The sequence below is a fragment of the Peromyscus maniculatus genome, chromosome 12 (genome assembly GCF_049852395.1).
Source record: "Peromyscus maniculatus bairdii isolate BWxNUB_F1_BW_parent chromosome 12, HU_Pman_BW_mat_3.1, whole genome shotgun sequence".
In the NCBI taxonomy this organism is placed as follows: Eukaryota; Metazoa; Chordata; class Mammalia; order Rodentia; family Cricetidae; genus Peromyscus; species Peromyscus maniculatus.
Genome location: NC_134863.1, coordinates 78123818 through 78144401, shown reverse-complemented (window position 1 = coordinate 78144401; position 20584 = coordinate 78123818). Strand labels below are relative to the sequence as shown.

At 35.2% G+C, this 20584-nt stretch overlaps 3 protein-coding genes across 4 annotated transcripts; all 3 read left to right on the top strand.

Annotated features, from left to right (window-relative positions):
• Positions 1-3511: 3511 nt before the first annotated feature.
• On the top strand, positions 3512-3975 carry LOC102914252 (keratin-associated protein 19-5). The gene has a single exon (XM_006987914.3). It carries the CDS (start codon positions 3558-3560, stop codon positions 3744-3746), a length of 189 nt encoding a protein of 62 aa, XP_006987976.2. The 5' UTR covers positions 3512-3557; the 3' UTR covers positions 3747-3975.
• Positions 3976-11550: 7575 nt separating this feature from the next.
• On the top strand, positions 11551-13655 carry LOC102925197 (keratin-associated protein 19-5-like). The gene is made up of 2 exons (XM_006987951.2): positions 11551-11676; positions 13410-13655. Exons 1-2 carry the CDS (start codon positions 11551-11553, stop codon positions 13653-13655), a joined length of 372 nt encoding a protein of 123 aa, XP_006988013.2.
• Positions 13656-20091: 6436 nt separating this feature from the next.
• On the top strand, positions 20092-20364 carry LOC143266711 (keratin-associated protein 19-1-like). Of its 2 annotated transcripts, XM_076548338.1 has the most exons (2): positions 20092-20218; positions 20282-20364. In XM_076548338.1, exons 1-2 carry the CDS (start codon positions 20092-20094, stop codon positions 20362-20364), a joined length of 210 nt encoding a protein of 69 aa, XP_076404453.1. The 2 variants fall into 2 exon arrangements, with proteins under 2 accessions (XP_076404453.1, XP_006987977.2); XM_006987915.3 differs by having other exon boundaries at positions 20092-20364.
• The last annotated feature ends 220 nt before the right edge of the window (positions 20365-20584 follow it).

The window sequence follows — 20584 nt, the reverse complement described above, 5'->3', positions numbered from 1 at the left end:
GATCCAAGCTGGAATGGCTACTCACTACACACTGGGTTGGTACTTTAGAAACTGTTATTTCACTTTTTTTTTTTTTTTACTGGAAGGTACTGGACCTTTGGTCTCTGTTACAGAGTTAGGATCTAAGATTGTTGAGAGAATGATCCATCAGAAAAATCCAGGGTCTCTGAGGTTTTGTTGTATCTAATCCATCTCCCACTTATAGTGAGCTGAGAAGATGAATTATACACTTTACAAGCTTGTTGGCATAAGATTTAGGAGCTGTCAGTGTACATACAGCTGTTCAATAGTAATTTAGAGTTATTCCATAAATATTGGATATTTTACCACAACAGTTATTTCTCCTTTCAAGATAGTAATTTTTCATCTGAAATTTCTGCAGTATATTTTACATTGGGAAATATCTCTATAATCATTTTCCATTAAATGTGTTTAATGTGGCATTGCAATGTGGTCCTAACTTTAGTCATATATCTTATTGTTCATCCTTCTTATAGCATTTGTGATGAAGGCAATTGTTTTTCTTCTGAGGATACAATTTATTCTTATTAAGTCAATGAAAAATAAATATTATAGCTAAAGTTCAAGAGACAGAGAGCTACAGCCAGTCTTTCTCAGTGGCTCATTTACTGACTTCCAGTCCCCAGAAACCTATCAATCATCACTGAAGGTGGTGACAAGGCATTTAATACGACATAAGCCTTGCTAAAGTCTTAATAAAAATTATATTGATGTGAGCTCTACTTTACAGCAATGATTTTTGAATTTGATAACCCCTGATTTCTAGTTATTAATAGTCATGAAAATAATTTATTTGGCCATGTGACCTCTAGTTGATACCAATATCATTCTAAATCATGTTAAGGAAATGTATATCAAGCAGCCCAATGAAGCATCATATTGTAACACTGACCCAAAGTATATTAATCTTATTAGAAAGTCCTTAGTACTTATTCTCTTTTAACTAGTTGTCTTAATGTAGGATATATATAATATCATCCACTTATTTATTCAGAGAGTTTGACATTTTTTTCAACAGTTCGTGGAATGATATGTCCCCATTTTAATGGCCTTCTTGAAAAAATGCACCATTATTAAACCACAACTCTCACAAATCCTTTATTATATTTATCTGAAGTTGTATTATCTGATACCATATTCAGTGATAAATTTGTATTTTAGACTTCAATTTTATATTGCATAGATAACTTATAAATTGCTATTTTTAATTGAAACATTTTGTGAATAATTAATGTACTTTCTCCAAATTACATAGTTGATAAAGTTTATCATGAAAGCAATGCTAACCTGTGATTTTCCTTTATAAAAGTTTTCTTTTTGATCCAAATTTAATTTTAAGTGATTTATTGTTTTGAGATTTCTGTGTTGTTTCAGTTTTAATCAACCACTTTTGATAAATTTACAAATTATTGCATGCAATAAGTATATTTCAACAAACAAATCATTAAAGAAGACTAGATTTTTGTCTCATTCAGCATTAAGAGAATATTTGTGGGCCTGGGGAGATGACCAGTTGGAGAATGCTTACTATGCAAATATGAGGAACTGAAATTGGATCCCCTGCACTAACATTAAAAGCATGGCATGGTGGACCACATCTACAACCTTAGGGCTAGTGGCAGGGAAATACGGTAGTATTCTTGGGACTCACTGGCCAGATACCCTAGCCAATCATTGAGTTCTATGAGAGACCCTCTCTCAAAATAAGATGGAAGTGATTGAAAAGAACCCTTGATGGCAATTTCTGGCCTCAGTACCCATGGACGGTCTCACACACACACACACACACACACACACACACACACACACACACACACACACACTCACACGCTAAAAAAAAATAATGAACTTTCAAAGAGAATTTTGAAAACCAAGGCTAATGTATTTACTATTTGGTCTATGGTGGGGTCATTAATATTTTTCAGTGATTGAAAGTGTGTAAATAACTAGTCGATAAAGCTCAGTGGAATCTCTAATTCCAGTTTCTATCCTTAGTTAGTTCATGAGAACCAAGCTATTCATTACAGGAAATTTATTTTTGCTATAACACAGTCTGAAAAAGGAAAAAAAAGCAAAATAAAGTAACAGCAACAAAGAAGCATGCAGAAAGTCATAAAAACAGATCATGTTTTTCAAAACCAAGTGAAAATAGAGGATCACCTGAGATGAACGACAGAGATGGACATTCTTAGGCCTGATTGCCTAACTGTGTTGTTAGCTGAGCATCTCATGGAGACACATCACAGTTTTTCACATATACTTATCAATTCTGGGTCATTTCACCACTATGTCTTTATTTTTTAAGTCTTGAAGGAACCTAAATTTAATATGTTTATGGAAAGCCTAGGATCTGGTACATAATTTTGTAAATGGTGTGTTGCTAAACTATTAACACTAAAGTTAGGGAGTAGGTCAAAGCTGCCTGTGGGTAGACCATAAACTACAGAGATGAGGGAGACAATTCAGGGCAAACTGAAGAGGTGATAAGAGAACAAAAGCACTGGCTGATGTAAGTGAAAAGAAGCCAAAGAGGAAACAGCATGGTACCATGAGCTTTCCACCTGCACATTCCTGCTGTGCATTGGGAGGTAAGGAAAAAGAAAGAAGGCTAAAGGAGTAATTAAAAGGGAAGTCACATCTGCAAAGATGAAAATATCGAGGAAGAAATCAGCTGAGTGGGGGAAATATGCGGGCAGGTACAACTCAACAACTTGAGTAGGACTTTGAACAGTTTTAGATAGGAGTTCTGCGATTTGAAGGAAAATCCAGGCTGACTGTGATAAGTTTGTTGAGGGGAAAAATCTCAAACTTTCAATTTCTGCAATTGCTTGTTTTATATTTTACACTCAAAAGACCCGAAGCTGTTGTGAAACAAAACTATTACAAAGATTACTTACTTAAAATGCCAATTTTGAAGCATTTTTCTTTTGTGCTTCTAGGTCTAAAGTACAGATCAGGGGATGGCGTCTCTGTGAATGAGAGTGTTTCCATATCGCACAGATCCAGGCATTTGAGAAAGTGTTCTTGGTAGACAGGTTTGCTTTGTGATGAGTACGGATTTGACAACTGTGTGTTAAACAAATAGCCATGGGTATAGTCGGAGATGAAGTTATCAATTTGAGAGGTAACAGAGCAGAAATACCTAATTATGTATCCAAATATTCCCAACACATGGAGATGATATGATACTCTTGGTAATAAGTCATTTTATTCAATGTTTGGTGGTGTGTGTGTATTTTGACTAGTCAACCGTTTCTTCTCATGAAAGCAAAACAATAAGTTCAAGGACATTCTAAATAGAGCATTAAGCAATGTCAAGTATTTTAATGAGAACGCGGGCCTCTGCGTGTCAGGAGATGATGGCAGAGCAATGAGTTGCTACATTACAAGTAACATCTACAGTGACACAAAGGAAGGGTATGCGCATGACTTGTCACCTGCTCTTGCTAGAGTATAAAAACCTCTTCTGCCCGGGATAATGCTCATACTCAAGATCCATCCTTGAACAACAAACCAAAACTACAACTCTTGACACCATGAGCTACTACGGCAGTTACTATGGAGGCCTGGGCTATGGCTACCGAGGTTTTGGGAACCTAGGTTATGGCTATGGCTGTGGATGTGGCTTCGGAGGCTATGGATATGGCTCTGGTTATGGAGGCTACGGTTATGGCTACCGCCGCCCACTTTACTATGGAGGATTTGGATTCTCCCGCTTCTACTGAAATGCTTTCCTGAGGAACCAAAATTTCAAATATAAGAACATTACGCCAACCTCATTTAAGGACTAAATTAAGCAAATACATTGTGAACCAAATCAAGAGGAAAATAATTGAAGATCTAAGACTTTAAGAATGTACACCATCTTATAATTTTACATATTATGCTCCGTTATTTCTCCCCTGTCATTTCTTAAATGTATACATATTTTGATCCTTTGTAATAAATTATCCTAACTTATAATTGTGTATGAGACTCTTATATTAATGCATTTTGTTACATACTTGTAATATACTTGACAAACTCCGTTTAGTGTTCACACTAACATCAGCTTACATAGGAAAGAATTATAAAATATGAAATGAGAGGCTGAGCAGATGTCTCAGTAATTGAGGTGGGTGAAAGAATCCATTACACAACTATTGAGACTTCAGTTTAAATTACCAGGACCTACATAAAAGCCAGGAGCAGGGCCACATACCTATCATCACAGTGATCGGGTTGGTCTGAAGAGAGGCTCTAGAGCCGTGGTTCTCATCCTGTAGGTCCTGACTCCTTTGGAGGGTTGAATGACTCACAGGGGCCACCTAAGACCATCAGAAAACACAGATATTTACATCATGATTCATAACAGTAGTAAAATTACAGTTATGTGGCAATGAAAGTAACTTTATGGTTGGGGGTCACCTGAACACAAGGAACTATATTAAAGGACTGAAGCATCAGAAAGGTTGAGAACCACTGGTCTGGAGCTTGCTGGTCAACCCACCTAGCCAAACCAAACCAAACCAAGCATAACAAGGAAATGTAAGCTTCTGGTTCTGTGAGAAACCCCGTTCCAAGAGAATAAGGCAGAGAGTGATAAGGTATGGTTCTTAAAGTCTTCTTCTGACCTCTGCATATGTGCAAATGAACAAATTCCCCAAATACAAACACAGGAAATGAGTCACATGATGAAGTACAAATATCATAGTAGCATTTTGTAGTTTTACTCAGCTGCCTGTGAATTAAATACTGCACTACAAACTATATACACTATACTCTATATATTGTGATAATTATAATTATAAACCTACTAGTAAACCATGGCACTGAATTCAAAGGAATGTTTTAAACAACATATTTGTATTACTTTTTGATAGATTCTTACAATGTATTTTGATCATACTCATTCCAACTAGTTGTACTAAATCCTCCCAAAACCATCGAACTCCATAATCCTCAATTAAAAAAAATCCCAGAGATTAAAATTTGTGTTGTCTATCTACTTTGGGTATGGGGCCAATACAAAAAGATTGTCTTACCAAGAACCAAACCCTTAAAGAACAATAAATTCCTCTTCCTTAGAAACCATAATCTATCCATAGCTTCTCAGTTAGGCATGGGACTTATGATCTCCTTCCCTATTCATGGTCTCACACATCTTGGTGGAATGGTGACTAGCTTGATCTTGTGGATGTAACAACAGCTATTGGCAGCTCATGAATGAGAGGGTCTTGCCATGTCCAAAAACAAAGTTTCTCTCCAACTCTCTGAACTCTGGCACCTACAATCTTTCCAACCACTCTTTGCTTAGGTCCCTTGAAACTTGGAGTAAGGTTTGTAATATCCTGTTTCTGGCTGAGCCACTCCACTGATACTTATTCTCTACTTTGACTGGTTGATCACAATGCAGAAATTGACCATTGAATAAAGAAAATCCTCTGATGAGATAGAAGAGCTATACTAATCTATTTATGGTAGAGAAGCACAAATTTAAAGAGATGTTTGATGAGTCCATTTACCAGAAAGTAGTATTAGGTTCATCCCTGGGATCTGTAAGCTTCCTAACCATGAGTTCTTAGTTCCAAATTTATAGTATTAAGTATCTGTTTCCTGGTGTGGAATGGGTTTTAATTCTATCATGAAGTGGTTGGGTACCTCTGTAACATTTGTGCCATTATTGTGCCCATGAGCATAAGTTGCCACACCAGCCATTGTTATAGTTCACAGAATTCATAATTGGGTAAGAATATTAAAGACTCTTTCTCCATCCCATATTGGGTATGAATATTAAAGACATAGAACCATGCAGTAATGTGAGATCTAGCCAGAAGGAAGGAAACTTCACTGTCAAGAACCAATTTTCTCTCTCCATGTTCTATAACCAATGTGTGTGGTATCTTCAGCAATAGGGTCTTGTGATCAAGGTATGATGGGCAATAGCAATGCCAGTAGCATGAGTACACACACACACACACACACACACACACACACACACACACACACACACACTAACATGCACACATACGTGCGTGTACACACAAACACATATATGATTTTTGTAAGAGAATGAAAGAGATTATAAAGTTGGGTGGTTAGGGGGAGAGGGTGTGGGAAAAGTTGGGGGAGGCATGTAAATATGATTAAAATATAGTGTACGAAATTTTCAAAGAATAAATAAAAACTATTTAAAAAATCAACACATTAAAGTTCTATCTACTTCCATATACAGCTTCAGACACACAGGAGCAGTAAACACATTTTGTTTAGCTGAAGATATATCTTTTTTATTGTTTCAATGATAAAAATGTAAGGTTAAAATAAAATAACTTTGAATATCTCTTCAAAATAAACAATATTTGGCAAATCCATATCATATTTTCTTCCTAATCTGAAAATGTCCAATTTGTGGTATTCTTACAAATGATCAGCATCCAGAAATACTTAGCATACTATCATGGAAAACTAAACGTTAGTGTCAGTGGTATCAACTAGTCCACATGGCTGCTATTGCTGGCCTGCAGCCTTATGAAATTTGGCCAAATTTCTTGTAATGAGGAACTTTAGTTACCCTTCAACCAGCCAAAATGGGTATTTCTGGGATTTCTGTCACCTCCAGTTATGCATTTGCTGATGTAAATAGGGAATGAAATATAACCCTTTCCCAGAGAAAAAAATATATGCATTTTGTTACAAAAGTAAATTTAAATTTCTTTTATCTGATATTTAATAACAGTAAGATAGGAATATGAGTTATACTATGAAGCTGTTTGCTAAATATTTGTTTTGTACTGCTTTGGATAGGAAAGACTCTTCAAAGGGGCAAATACTTTGATGAAGATAAATCTAGATTAGAACCCCATTTCAGTGAGACCAACACTCTGATCCTCTTGCTCATTAGTCTGATGATAGTGTAGTGCACTCTTGTGCAGTCAAATAAAGTATGAGATGTTTATGACTGTATGTTTCTCTATAGGATTTACTTGGAGCTAGCTGGCCACATTTGTTTATTACAATATTCTATCATAAAATCATGGGCTTCATTACAGGAGAAAGCTACCTATAATGAGTGCCAACTCCAAAGTTTCCTCTGAAAAATAAATTTGAAATAAAATGAAGTGTAATAAATAAATAAACATAAACAAATCAAAATAAAAATATATGTGAAAGACTTAGAATCATTTTCTGAACAACGCATTTCCTCCAGTAAAGGAAGACCTCCCTATCCAAGGTCACTATGGAAAACTGCACTAGCGTGTTTGACAAAGTCAGAGTTTCACATGAAACCATGTGATTCCTAAGTGGTTAATGGCATTACAGTCTGAGGAAACATTTTACATATCTAAACAGAATCAATATTGTTATTGATAGACAGCATTTGCTGCTCCTAGGATAATTGCATTTTATCATATTCATTTCACCAATTGTCAGATTGCATTGATTTAAGATTGAATTAAGCTGTAGGACACATTTCTTCTTTGAGAAAAGATTTCACCTGCCTTAGACATAAGGTATCATGGGATCGTCAGCCCACAAAGGAGTAAAGATCTGGCAGGTCACATCATTAAAACTTTTTGACTGATTTGTGATTTAGATAGCTTCTAACTGACTTAATGAGAATGAAATACTTGAGAATCAAATAAATACCTGTATATTTTAATCTTAAAATGCATTATAAAATGAGACAAGTCTGGAAGACACTATACAAAAAAGTGAAAATAGCACATGAGATGCAAAAGTCTATAAATCCGGACAAAAGTAACTGAGTAAAATAAACATAATAATAATATATTGGATAGTATGATATTAAGCAATTACTTTAGGGGCCAGTGAGAACATTCAGTTGGTAAGGGTATCTATCACCAAGGTTGGCAGCCTGATTTTGATTCTTGGAAATCACACAGTGGAAAGAGTAAACTTATCCACAAGTTGTACTCTGACTTGACTCACTGGTCCTAGTATGTGAATTCTCTCTCTCTCTCTCTCTCTCTCTCTCTCTCTCTCTCTCTCTCTCTCTCTCTCTCTCTGCCTATGTCTCTCTCTCTCTGTCTGTCTCTTTCTCTGTCTCTCTCTCTTCCTCTCTTTATCTCCCCTCTCCTTTAAATGAATGGATAATTATACTTTTTTTAATTTAAAAGTTTTTTTTTTTCATTTCATATACCAACCACAGTTACCCCTCCCTCCTCTCCTCCCATTCACCATGAACCTTCCCTCCACCTTACCCTGAAGAATTAAAATTAGTATTAGGTTGTTGTTGCTAATGTTTTTAAAACTATTTATCTGTTCACAATTGATATACTCTAAATATTTACAACACTTAGATCTCTTAAAAAAAACTCAGATGAATCAAATAAATAACATACTAAAGTGTCAAAAAATGAACGAATAAATAGGTAAATAAATATAGTAGCAAAATTAAAAGAAACTTATTACATGGACATGATCTTAGAGTAACAATATCATGATGAGAAATAATTTCATCAGAAAAAATTTTTACAAGATCTCTCCATTAAAATAACTTCTAAGCTGGGCGGTGGTGGCACACGCCTTTAATCCCAGCACTCGGGAGGCAGAGACAGGCGGATCTCTGTGAGTTCGAGGCCAGCCTGGTCTACCAAGTGAGTTCCAGGAAAGGCGCAAAGCTACACAAGAGAAACCCTGTCTCGAAAAACCAAAAAAAAAAAAAAAAAATAACTTCTATAAATCAAGATGGGATATTCCAAAGCCAGCTCAAAAGGAATAAAATATTTGATCAGGGAATTCCAAAAATAGGATAGTCAAATGGTCATTTAGAAAATAAAATCATGTCTAATGAAGGTGTCCATGGGGTTCAATGTAAATCTTTGTCAGAGATACAGAGTGAGCACACGGTCCAACTTTGATGATTGTTGTCCAAGTTTCATTTCCGTTGATATGATCCAATATTCTGACAAAAATCAACTTGGAGAAACAGTTTATTTTAGCTCACAGGTTTAGATTGCTCTCCATCACTGCAGGGAAGTCAAGGTAGGAACTTGAGACAGCTGGCCACATCCACAGCCAGAAGGAGAGTATGAATACACATAGGCTTAACCCTCAGCTCACATTCTCTACTCTAACATAGTGCAGGATCCAACCAAAGGGACTTTTGGCACACATAACATTAAGCTGTGTCTTCCAACATCAATTGATATAATCAAGACATCCACAAAAAGAAGCTTTCAGTACCAACCCGACATGTACAATGGAAAAGTTAGAGAACAGGAAAGCCAGACATAGAACCAAATGAAGCCATGGATTCAGTCATCACAAATACCTTGAAAGGAACTATAATGACCTTCCTGAAAGACATGTTCACTGGTGCAAATATTGACATTTTAAATGAGTAATCAATCACCTTTTGATTAGATATAAGGCACACTCCATGAGATGGAACCCATATCTAATATTGTTAATGAAGCCAAGAATCTGAGACTAGATAGGCATGGGTCCAGGAGAAAAAAAGCATAGCTATTATTTTTTCTAAATTAATACTATAATAAAATGACTCCTTATGGCATACTGCTGTACCCATTTTCAGTGCATCACTCAACACTCAGTAAAGAATATTCTCCTTACAGTAAATAATAATTAATGGATAGTCACACAACTGGAAAATGTGTAGAGAATTAAGACCTTAGAATGCTCTTCCCTAAATGAGATGTCTTTATCAAGCCCGTCCCCTGAAGGCTTATTGATCTATGCTGACTAGGGGGCAGAAAGACTGTCAGAGGCAGAAGTGTTGGGTGATTTTAAGAAAACGGTTTTATAGACATACTAAGATAGATGCACATATGAACTCACAGAGACTGGGACAGCATGCCTAAGACCTGTACAAGCTCAACTCAGACAAATCCAAGCATGGTGGTGAGAAAGTTGACATGATGCCCAACCTCTAGTCAATAAACTATTCACAAATTATTGCTGCTGGGAGAGAGAAATAAGTTTTCTTTAATGGAATAACACTGGGAATACCAACCATATTTCAAGGTAGTCCCCATGCTAATGAATATTTGACTGCCATAAACCAGATGCCATGGTTTTAAATGGCTTTTTTTTTTTTTTTTTAAGAGAGAGAAAGAACATGAAGTTGCATAGAAAGGGAGAAGAGTAAGGTGTAGGAAGATTTGGGGAACTGGAAAGACTATGATAAAAATATACTGAATGAAATGCTCAAAGAATAAATCACACACACACACACACACACACACACACACACACACACACACACACACACACACTTGAACAGAAGCCAACTTGGTATAAACATTTTCTCATTGAGACTTTCTTCTCAGGGGATTTTAGATTGTGTCAGATGGGCAAGTAAATTTAATATTCCAATGAAAGTGTGATTTTTTTTTTTGCTTTGTTCTCTGAAACTATTGACAACATCAAATGAAGCTGGAGGTAATTCCTAGGAAAATGACAGTCTCTTGGGAGTGTGCTGTTCACCATAAAGAATAGTCACAATATTTGAAGATTTGAAGATTAGACTAAGCTGGTTGTTGTTAGTATAGACACATTGAGTTATTTTCCCAAGGTTCAATATGGCATTAATTCAATCTCAGCACTATGACATGTGAAACTCTCTAAATAACATTTTCTTGTTTATATACTTAGATGGGAAAATTAAATTACTATTATATAGAAAAGAGATTAATAATTATAATTATGAAATCTTTATTAAATTTCATATGAGGCCTGTCTGTCTTAAAAAATTACTGTAATCATCCTTATCTTGATGATGTCAGATGGTACTGTGCCTGCCCATGCAATAAAACCATAAATATAATGTTGGCATTATGACATGACATTAGCCACACAAAGATTAAGCAAATACACATTGTGAGATTTCATAGTAATTGTTCTGATGACTGCGATAGGTAAGCAGCTAATTGGTGTGTGGCTTATACAGCTCGACAAAGAGATATGCCAGATATGAAGACAATGAATGGAATCATAGTTAATGTTATCCATAATGGTGAAAAATTTGAAGTTTATGACATTTTTGGATTTTTTTATTTGCTACTTTTGGATCACAGTTGAGTGCAATTCATGGATAGTTGGAAGTCATGAGAAAGACAAGTATAAACAATTCATCAAATGTCATACTTAAATGCAATTCATCACCTCATACATTATACTTCAGAGCAAATGGAGATGAAATACATTGACAGTTTTATGCTCTTTTGAAGACAGAAACCATTGGAACTTTTTAAAAAGTTCCTGAATATTTGTATGCATTCAGCAAATTGTACAAGCCAGAAAGAGGCACAAAGCCAACTTGTAAGGACTAGAATCTGGAATATATTCAATACTTATTTATAGTACTGCTCTAACATAGTAGACAAAGGCATAGAACAGGCAAGGGGAACATGGAAATGTTACAGTGGAAATGTATACACAAGAAGTAAGAGAAAAGAATTAATTGCATTGAATAAAGGCAGATGGTTTCCAAAATTTCATTTCATTTATTTCACCATAGCATGCTGACATGTGAGAGGATACAGAGCAGGTGATAGTCTGAAAATGATATTCACATACATACCAGAATGGATTAAGTTCCAACCACTGACAGCAACGAATGCTGACCTGGGTATGGAGCAAGGGGGACGTCTTTTGCTGCTGGGACTGCATGCAGATAAGGACAGCATGGTAGGAAAACTATTTGGCAATTTCCTGCAAAGCTAAACATTATTTTCCCAGACAGTTCAGCAGTTTTCCCCCTTGATGTTTACCCAGATGAGCTCAAACTTTATGTGCACATGAAAATATGAACAAAGGATTTATTGAAGTTGTTTTCACAGCTAACAAAATTGTATAAGAATAAACATTTCTTTTAAAGAGTAAGTAGATAGACAAAGTGTTATATTCATGAGAGGGGATCATATCCAGAGATAAAATAGAAATGAGTTATCAAGGAGGGAAAGGAAGACTCTAAAAAGTATTTGGTTAAATGAAGAGGTCATGGTGAAAAGGTATGATACTATATGATTCTGACTACATGATATTCTGGCAAAATAAAGAACCATAAATAGAGCAATAAAAACTCAGTATTTTCCAGGAGATTGGGAGGTGTACTGAGAGAAGACTGTATGAAAAAATAGATTCCATTTAGCTCAATGAAACTATTTTACATGATATTTGCATTCATGTTTGCATGACTACATAAAGTTGTCAAAGCCATAGAAATGCAAAACATGAATACAAACTCTTATTGAATTGTGCATCTATCACAATTGCTCCACCCTTTGTGATAAATGTGTAATATTACTGAATCTGTTTATAGAGAGACACTATTTTGTGTGTATGCTTGGGGGGATAATGAAGATATCATGTTTATGCTCATTTTTTTCTGAAAATTAAAACTGTCCCAAATATAAACTCAATTAAGTAGCAAGAGTCACATGGTATAATCAGATACATAGCTTAAGAGCTGTTAGCTGAAGTATGGTCAAAAGTAAACGACAGGATGCTGGATCCTTTTGGTGACACATTACATAGATGTACAGAGAAAAGTGTCATAATTGGAGATAATGTCCCATGAGTTTTAGATCAACTTTTGAAACAAATTTTTTATTACTGTCATTTGACTTCTGTTTTGGATTTTTTTTCACACCGCTGTCAATGCTCATAGAACAATACCATAATAAGAGTGAACCCTAATAGACCAAGTGTAGACTTTCAATATAATATCAACATTGGTTCACCAACTGTAAAAGCCAAGTGAAAGAGTGTGTAAAACAAATACTAATTATGGCGATCAATATGCTAACAATGGAAAAAGCAAAGCAGACCTGCTTTTAGTATGTAGAGTTCATTACTGTTCCAACACAGCAGAAATGATTCCCTTTGACTTTCACATGCATTCTTCATGATTCCCCAAAACAGATAGTTAATTTACTTTAGAGTTTGAAAAATAAAATAATTTTATAGGGTAAGACAGAATGCAAAGCCTCAAATTGCACACAGTCCTTTGATTTACTTTGGAAGTTAAACATCTAAGAAAAACTGGATATGAACAGATTTAATTGAGGACAAGACATTGTTAGATGTGATCACTCAAACATGCCAGCTATGAGGAGTTCTATTAGTGGTTTGGTAGATCCAGACTTTGAAGATGCAGCAACTCCATCTCATTACGTGATGAGAGGAATTTTAAGGGCCACACTAATTTGGCAGCTAAGCGCATTCAACAGTTTAATGAACTAAAAGAGACTCCCCTTGCCAGTGGACAGTGTAATAATGAGTAGTTTTTGAGTAGCTGTAATTGAAGAAAAATGATGCAAAATGACAGAATGCATATTACATATCACATGTTCTTCTTAGAGTACACAAGCTTGGCCCACACATAAGGACATTTGTCCTCAAGATCTTATCTTGAACAGCATACCAAACTTTCTATCTCTGAAACCGTGGGTCACTACAACAACTATTATGGAGGCCTGGGCAATGGCTATGGAGGCTTTGGGGGCCTGAGCTATGGCTATGGCTGTGGGTATGGCAGTTTCTGCAGACTGGGCTATGGCTGTGGCTTTGGTGGCTATGGATATGGCTCTGGCTATGGAGGCTACGGGTATGGCTACAGCAGCCCACTTACCTATGGAGGATATGGGTTCTTCACCTTCTATTGAAAGGCTTGCTTGGGCAATAAACACTTGAGACCATGAGAAGATTAACTCAATCAATTAAATATTGAATGAATATCACTGTGGACTAAGCCAAGAGAAACTGAATAGTTCAAGGTTTTAGGAGGGCTAATCATCTGAACATGTTTATAGACACTCCCTACTTAAATATGTATAGAATAATCTGGTTTAGTTCACAATAAATTATTGTACTAGAAATCAGCACACACATGTAGTATTTAATCATTTGTTCATGGAAATACTATCTCTGGCTTTTGTTTTATGTTTTTGTTTACTGAATGTTTTCAAATAAATTATTTCATTTCAAAATAGATCCATTCACCAATATAGCCTATCAAGACATTTGAATTCACAAGTATTAGCTGACTTTTCATATTTATAATTCTATCCTCTTTCTAATATATATATATATTCTAGCCTCTTTCATTATATAATATATATATATATAATGAATTCAAATGAGTAAGTAATGTTGTCAGACTTTCTTATTAATCGTGGGAATAGAATCCGTAGTCCAAGAGCTCTTCACCCAGCTAAGGTGAATGAACTTCTTTGAGTCCACGTTTTCAGAGTGTATTGTTTTACTGGACTTCATCAGAGTAATGGCATCCCAGTGACTCTATTGGAGGATTACACTCTTTGACAGGTAATAACAACAGATATTATTTTTCTAGTTATTAATAGTATTTATCCATAATATTGATAGGGACTAACTATAATAATAAAAAAGAGTGATTGGTATAAAATCCTGGTGAATGTAGTAGATGCTCAGTATAATGCAGAATTATTATACTATTAGATACTGATTTATGACTTCTGTGGATCTATGCAGGAATAAATGGAAGGATTCAGAATATCTTATTTTCGGCAGAACAGATAAGCTTATGGATAACATATCATAACAGGTTCAGCCTCCAAACAAGTAAATAATTGGCAAACCTAAGTAAGTAAAATGTGACACCCTAAAACCTACTTGATTTATTTGTAAGTTTGTGGCTTCAGCTTGAATTAATGAGGAGAAAGTATTCAAATTATCATGTTGTTTATCATTTAGAACAAAAATAAAAATGAAGAACATAGAAAAATACTAATGTGTCATATTAAAAATTCCTATATGTTGGATGCATGCAAGTGTATGCCTGAGCATACACACATGCACACACACACACACACACACACACACACACACACACACATACACACACACACACACACACACACACACACACACACACACACACACACACACGGGCACGAATTTATAGGTGAGAGGCAGTATGGAAGCCAGATATGACAAATATGTAGCCGACAGTGACAGATGACAATGATCAAAACCATCACGTATCCTCTAACTCAAATGTAAAAAATAGTCTGGTATTTCACAGATAACAGATATCTTCACAGATAGCAGTGGTAAAATTATGAAAATTATCTTTATGGGTAAATACATAGAACAGAGGTCATTTATGTTTATATTCAACCTTGAGTCCATCTGTGAGTCAAGATTAGGCAAACTTTACAACAATCTTGAGTATTTATACAGATGAGTGGTATCTTAGGAATGGCTGAAAATCATTTTCATCTCAATTATCTTTTCTATTCTACCTTTTTACACCTTGCTTATTTTTTGGAGATTTTCAAGACATCTTCAGTGTAAATGGTTGCTGACTTTTACAGTCATTTATAACAGAATATTCTCAACATCTGAGATCCCAATAAATATTTATTATTTCATGAGGCCCCAGTTAGCTATTATCTTGTAAATAAGCATATAATAAGCAAATGGAAGGAAAATAAAAATGATTATGGTGAAAGCAGCTATGTATTACTGTATGATATCATGAATTTTACATGGAAATAAAAAGTCTTGAATGAAAATTGATGGACCCAGAGAGAAATCTGTAGTACTGAGCACTCAGAGAAACTGATAAGGGCAAGAATGGATCAGAGGATGTGAGGTAGTAGTGGCCACAGTGTAGGTGAGGGGACTGTAATCTGTATGTCATGATAATACTTTGGATATCTAATAGACAGGAAAAGAAGTCTTTATAAAAATGGTAAATATTAATGGCTTGTAATAATGCTTAAAAACAGATCTCTAAGTATTATGAACTGTTTTTATGTTTAAAAAATTATGCCATGTTTATAGAAAAAAGTTTTATTTTTCAACAATTATTAAAATAGAGGTTACTAGTTATGAGGAACAATGCTCTAAAATAATAATAAAAGAAGATGAAAACCTGATGAATACATTTCAGCTCTTTCCCTTGAAGTTAACTACTGCTGCACACAGCAGGTCGGCTGATGGCTTCTGAGCTTTTAAATGTTTCCTACCATTTGACAAGAAACCCAATGTGAGGTATAAGATGGTTTTAAAGTGGTATGATGAATTGAATTTAATCATATTATTTCATTTAATAATAAGCAGAGCAGAGTAATTCCACGAAACCTGGGTATCAAGGGATATGTACTTTCAGCATAGTACTACAACTCTGTTATTTGGTTTGTCTATAAACAGCTCTGTTTAGATTTTGAAATAAGGTATTTTTTCCATGAAAGTGGGTTCCAGAAGCACCACAAACAGAAAGCAGTGCAAACTCACGCAATGTGGTGAGTTGGATGGCTCCTATATGTGTTAGGACTCTGCCAAGCACGATACATAGAATTACATGAAAATTTGACAGCAAATGAGAAATATTTGATCTCATTGCTTGGTAGGGTATAAAAACATATGTGACCACATTTCAATTGTCACACTAAATATTTTGCCTTGAACAGGCCATCTTGCCTCTCTGGACACCATGAACAAGTATGGTAACTACAATTCAGCCTAGATTGCATCTAGGGAGGCCTCAGAGTCTAGAGCTGTGGCTGTGGTTATGGAAACAGAGACACTTGCAGTCTAGGGAGGGGCTGTCATCATAAAAAACTATGGTTCTGAGTCTGGCTATGGAGGCTGCAGATATATGTTGCCACCCTTCATGCCTAGGATATGAAATCTCCAGACTCTTTTAAATTATTTTTATATTCAACATTTAAACAATAAGAGAACTCTCCAAAGATGGAGTCTCTCAGTTTTATAATTGAGTTCAAGATGGTGTGACTTGTGTACAAAAATCGAGTATGTCACATAATTTTCAGTTTAAAACACCAATGACATCATAATGCTAGAATTATTTAATTTTGTTTGTAACTGATTTGATTCTTTCTTCATCTTCTAATAAATCATTCTAATTTGGAAACAAAATATGATTTCTGTTCATAAATTTAATTATGTATGCATGCTGATGAATCTTGACAATTTCATTATGAAGGAGAGAGCCATAGACATACAAATAATAGATAGTTTGGAAGTGAACTAACAGACAGCTTCAGTAAGATCAATAAGTGATACTTTCCTGTTTCTTTCACTAGGTAATGCTCATATTCTAGTCAACAAAAAGCATCTGTCAACATAACTATATATTCATATGTTACACATGTTTTATTACATTGAGAAGTGTTTCTCAACTCATACATTCAGTAATGTTGGCCCTTTAAATATAAATCAGTAAAGTATTTTAGATTAAGCCATATCATTAAGCATACTGGGAAAATAAACTACCCATGCAAGAAAAAATTTTGAATTCTGTGGTCTCACCCCACTCTTTTGTACATTCTTATTTGACAATTAAATGTGCCATTGATCTATGTTATTAATTAAACAGGGTAGTATTTCATATGAGGCTAGTTCACATTTAATTTGCAATTTTTTTAGCTACACTTGTTCAGTCGACTGCTTATCTTATTTCACTTCAGCTCCATGACAGGACACTCTCTTTTTAATCCACATCATAGTGAAGCAATTGCAATCCAAACACCTGTCTTTTGAGTTCATCACAGAACTACATTAGGAGCTATCCATTATTTTTTGTATGTTCATGAGTTATATGAGAATAAAATTGATCTCTACAATTTCATTATGGATAGCACATTGACTTTTCTCCCATCACATCACTGGAATGATCTATCCTGCTTGTTTGTTTACCATTGTGCGCAACTCAACCAAAATTCACCATTCTGTGAAATCTTCGTAGATTAAACTAAATACATACATTAGTTCACAATGAAGTCCTCACTTTCCAAGGCACTGTCTCTGTCTCCTGAGTGCAGGTGAATGTTTATACATCACTATATCCAGCTTTGGTATTTTGATGTATATATTTAATGACTTTCTTTTACTCTTTATCCATAAGCATGTAGGTTTGTACTTACATGGGTATGTATACAAAGGGGCAGGACACATTTATATATTACTTGCTGCTTCTTTGAAATTGTAAAAGTAAATCCAGAGCTGTACCACAGTTGAGCTTGCTTTCATTTGTAATATCTCTTTTAATATGTGCACAGCATTATGCACATAATAACAATAACATGAATGGATGAGCCTTTAGTCATATGCACACACCTGTCATATTTGCCTCAGCATTCATAAGATTCTTTAAACTTTTCAATGTACTTATTGCTGCTGGAGTTAAAAATAACTAATTGAAAGAGCCTGAGAGATGGCTCAGCAGTTACGAGCACTGACTACTCTTCCAGAAGATCCTGGGTTCAATTCCCAGCACCTACATTACAGCTCACAACTTTCTGTAACTTCAAGAAGTGACACTCTCATATATGTGCAGACTACACACCAGCACACATAAAATAAAAATAAATTAAAAAATGACTCGTTGAAAAAGGGATTTTTCCTGCACATGTCCCCCCAACAAACAGTACAATAAACTTGAATAAAGCAGCAAAAGAATTTCCCTGGAGGGAAAACATTAGTTTAAATATTCATTTGAAACTTGAAGGCCATTATGAATCCCACTTTACTTGGGAGAAAGCTTACTTACAGCTTACTCATTACAAGCTGCATAGAATTACAAGAGGCAGAATTCATTGTTTTTTGCTTTCTTTGCCCAACAGGATGACTGTTTTCTTTGGAAGAAGATTTGATTAATCCAGTTGAGAAAAGATATTATCAAGAATCCTATTTCCAAATTAAAACAAACAAATGTACTCTCTGGTATATATTTAATGTCACATAAAGTGAAATACTAATTAAAGCCCAAACCCTAGGATATGGTTGTATTCCAATGATAACTAAGTTTGGATTGATTTCCTGTTTTTAAGGTTAAGATTGGGAAATATGAGAAAAGTGACAGTCTCTGCTCACATTCTTCTTTGCAACACAGTAGGTTAAACATTGTCACTCATATTTGGAGAGTTATGAGTCCTGAGAAATTTAAAGCATCCTGTTAAAATAGTGTATGACCCCAAAAGTATTCAAACATTTACAAGTAAGTAATGTCGTGAACTCTTGTGAGCGCATTTTCATAGACAAAATAATGCAAACAATGCATATACTGTAGAAAATACAATGTAAGGGAAAAGGTATTATAATTTTAGGTATGTGGATAAAAAGATGAAAGCCTATTTAAAAAGTAAATGGCCATTAACTAAATACGCAGCTGGTACTATAATAAATAGAAAATAAAGACAAATTATGAAGTAAAGAGTGGTTTGGTACAGAGGATGGCTACATGGAATATGGGGAAGAGGAGGGGAAGTCATAAGCAAGGATCTTGAGGAGCTCAGATAACACTGTAGGTAGAATCCAGTCTCTAGAAATGATAAAAATGGATAATGGTGTAAGGGAAACATATTTGAAAAATCAGGTTATAGAATGAATTTAATGTCTTGATAATCCGTTGGTTCGGGAGTTAAATTTTTAGTATTCTGATAAGCCAAGAATTTTTTTATGATAATAGATAAAGAAAAATAGTTTTTAATTCTGCCTCCAATTTTCTGTTTTTTTTATGTATCTATCATGATTAGGCTCATTCATCTGAAACATATCCTCTTCTTTTGAAAGAGTTCAGATGCTTCATTTGTCAATCTGAAAAACACATTGGAAGATTATGGAACATTTAAATGTTTTAAACAAGATCACTTATCACAACTAGGTAGATATTAGATATTGCAATCTAAATGAATGAAACAAAATTAGGAATGAGAAAATATTTAGAAAAAAACACTGCCAATATGAATGATATAACAAGCATAATAATGAATTCTATTACAGGAATTTAAAGTCTCTAACTTTGAAGGCATTGACATTTTCTCATAAAAAGGGACACAGTGAGTTCAAGGGCATTCTAACTAGGCAGAGAAGCAAGCTAAAACATTTTAATGAGTTGTATTCCTCCCTTTGTGTTAGCAAACAGATTAATGAGGTGTCTCTAGTACATTAATAACTTGGAATGAAAGAAAACAGTGCCCACAGGTTTTGTCACATGTTCAGCAGAGTATATAAGCTTCCCCTAACACTCATTGACATTCACACTCAGGATTTTACCTTGAACAACAGATCAAACCTACCTCTCCCTACACCATGAGCTACTACAGTGGATATTATGGAGGCCTGGGCTACAGCTATGGTGGCTTCGGAGGCCTGGGCTATGGCTATGGAGGCTATGGCTGTGGATGTAACAGCATCCGGAGACTGGGCTGTGGCTGTGGTTATGGAGGCTATGGATATGGCTCTGGCTATGGAGGCTATGGATATGGCTCTGGCTTTGGAGGCTACGGATATGGCTCTGGCTATGGATACGGATGCTGCCGCCCTTCATGCTGTGGAAGATATGGTTTCTCCAGCTTCTACTGAAATCCTGCTCTAGTAATTCAGCATTTGAAACCTTGACTAGGTGTTCTGAGAAATCCTAGTCAAGTGGCTGTGATGGTCCTCAGCCAACTGGGCAGGTGAAATCATAGAATGGTAAAGACTCCATTTACAAAATGTGTCTACATTTTAAGTTTGGAGACTAAGAGTGAGTTTATGTTCAGTTGCCAATAAATGATTCAATAAGAAATTGAAATATGATTTT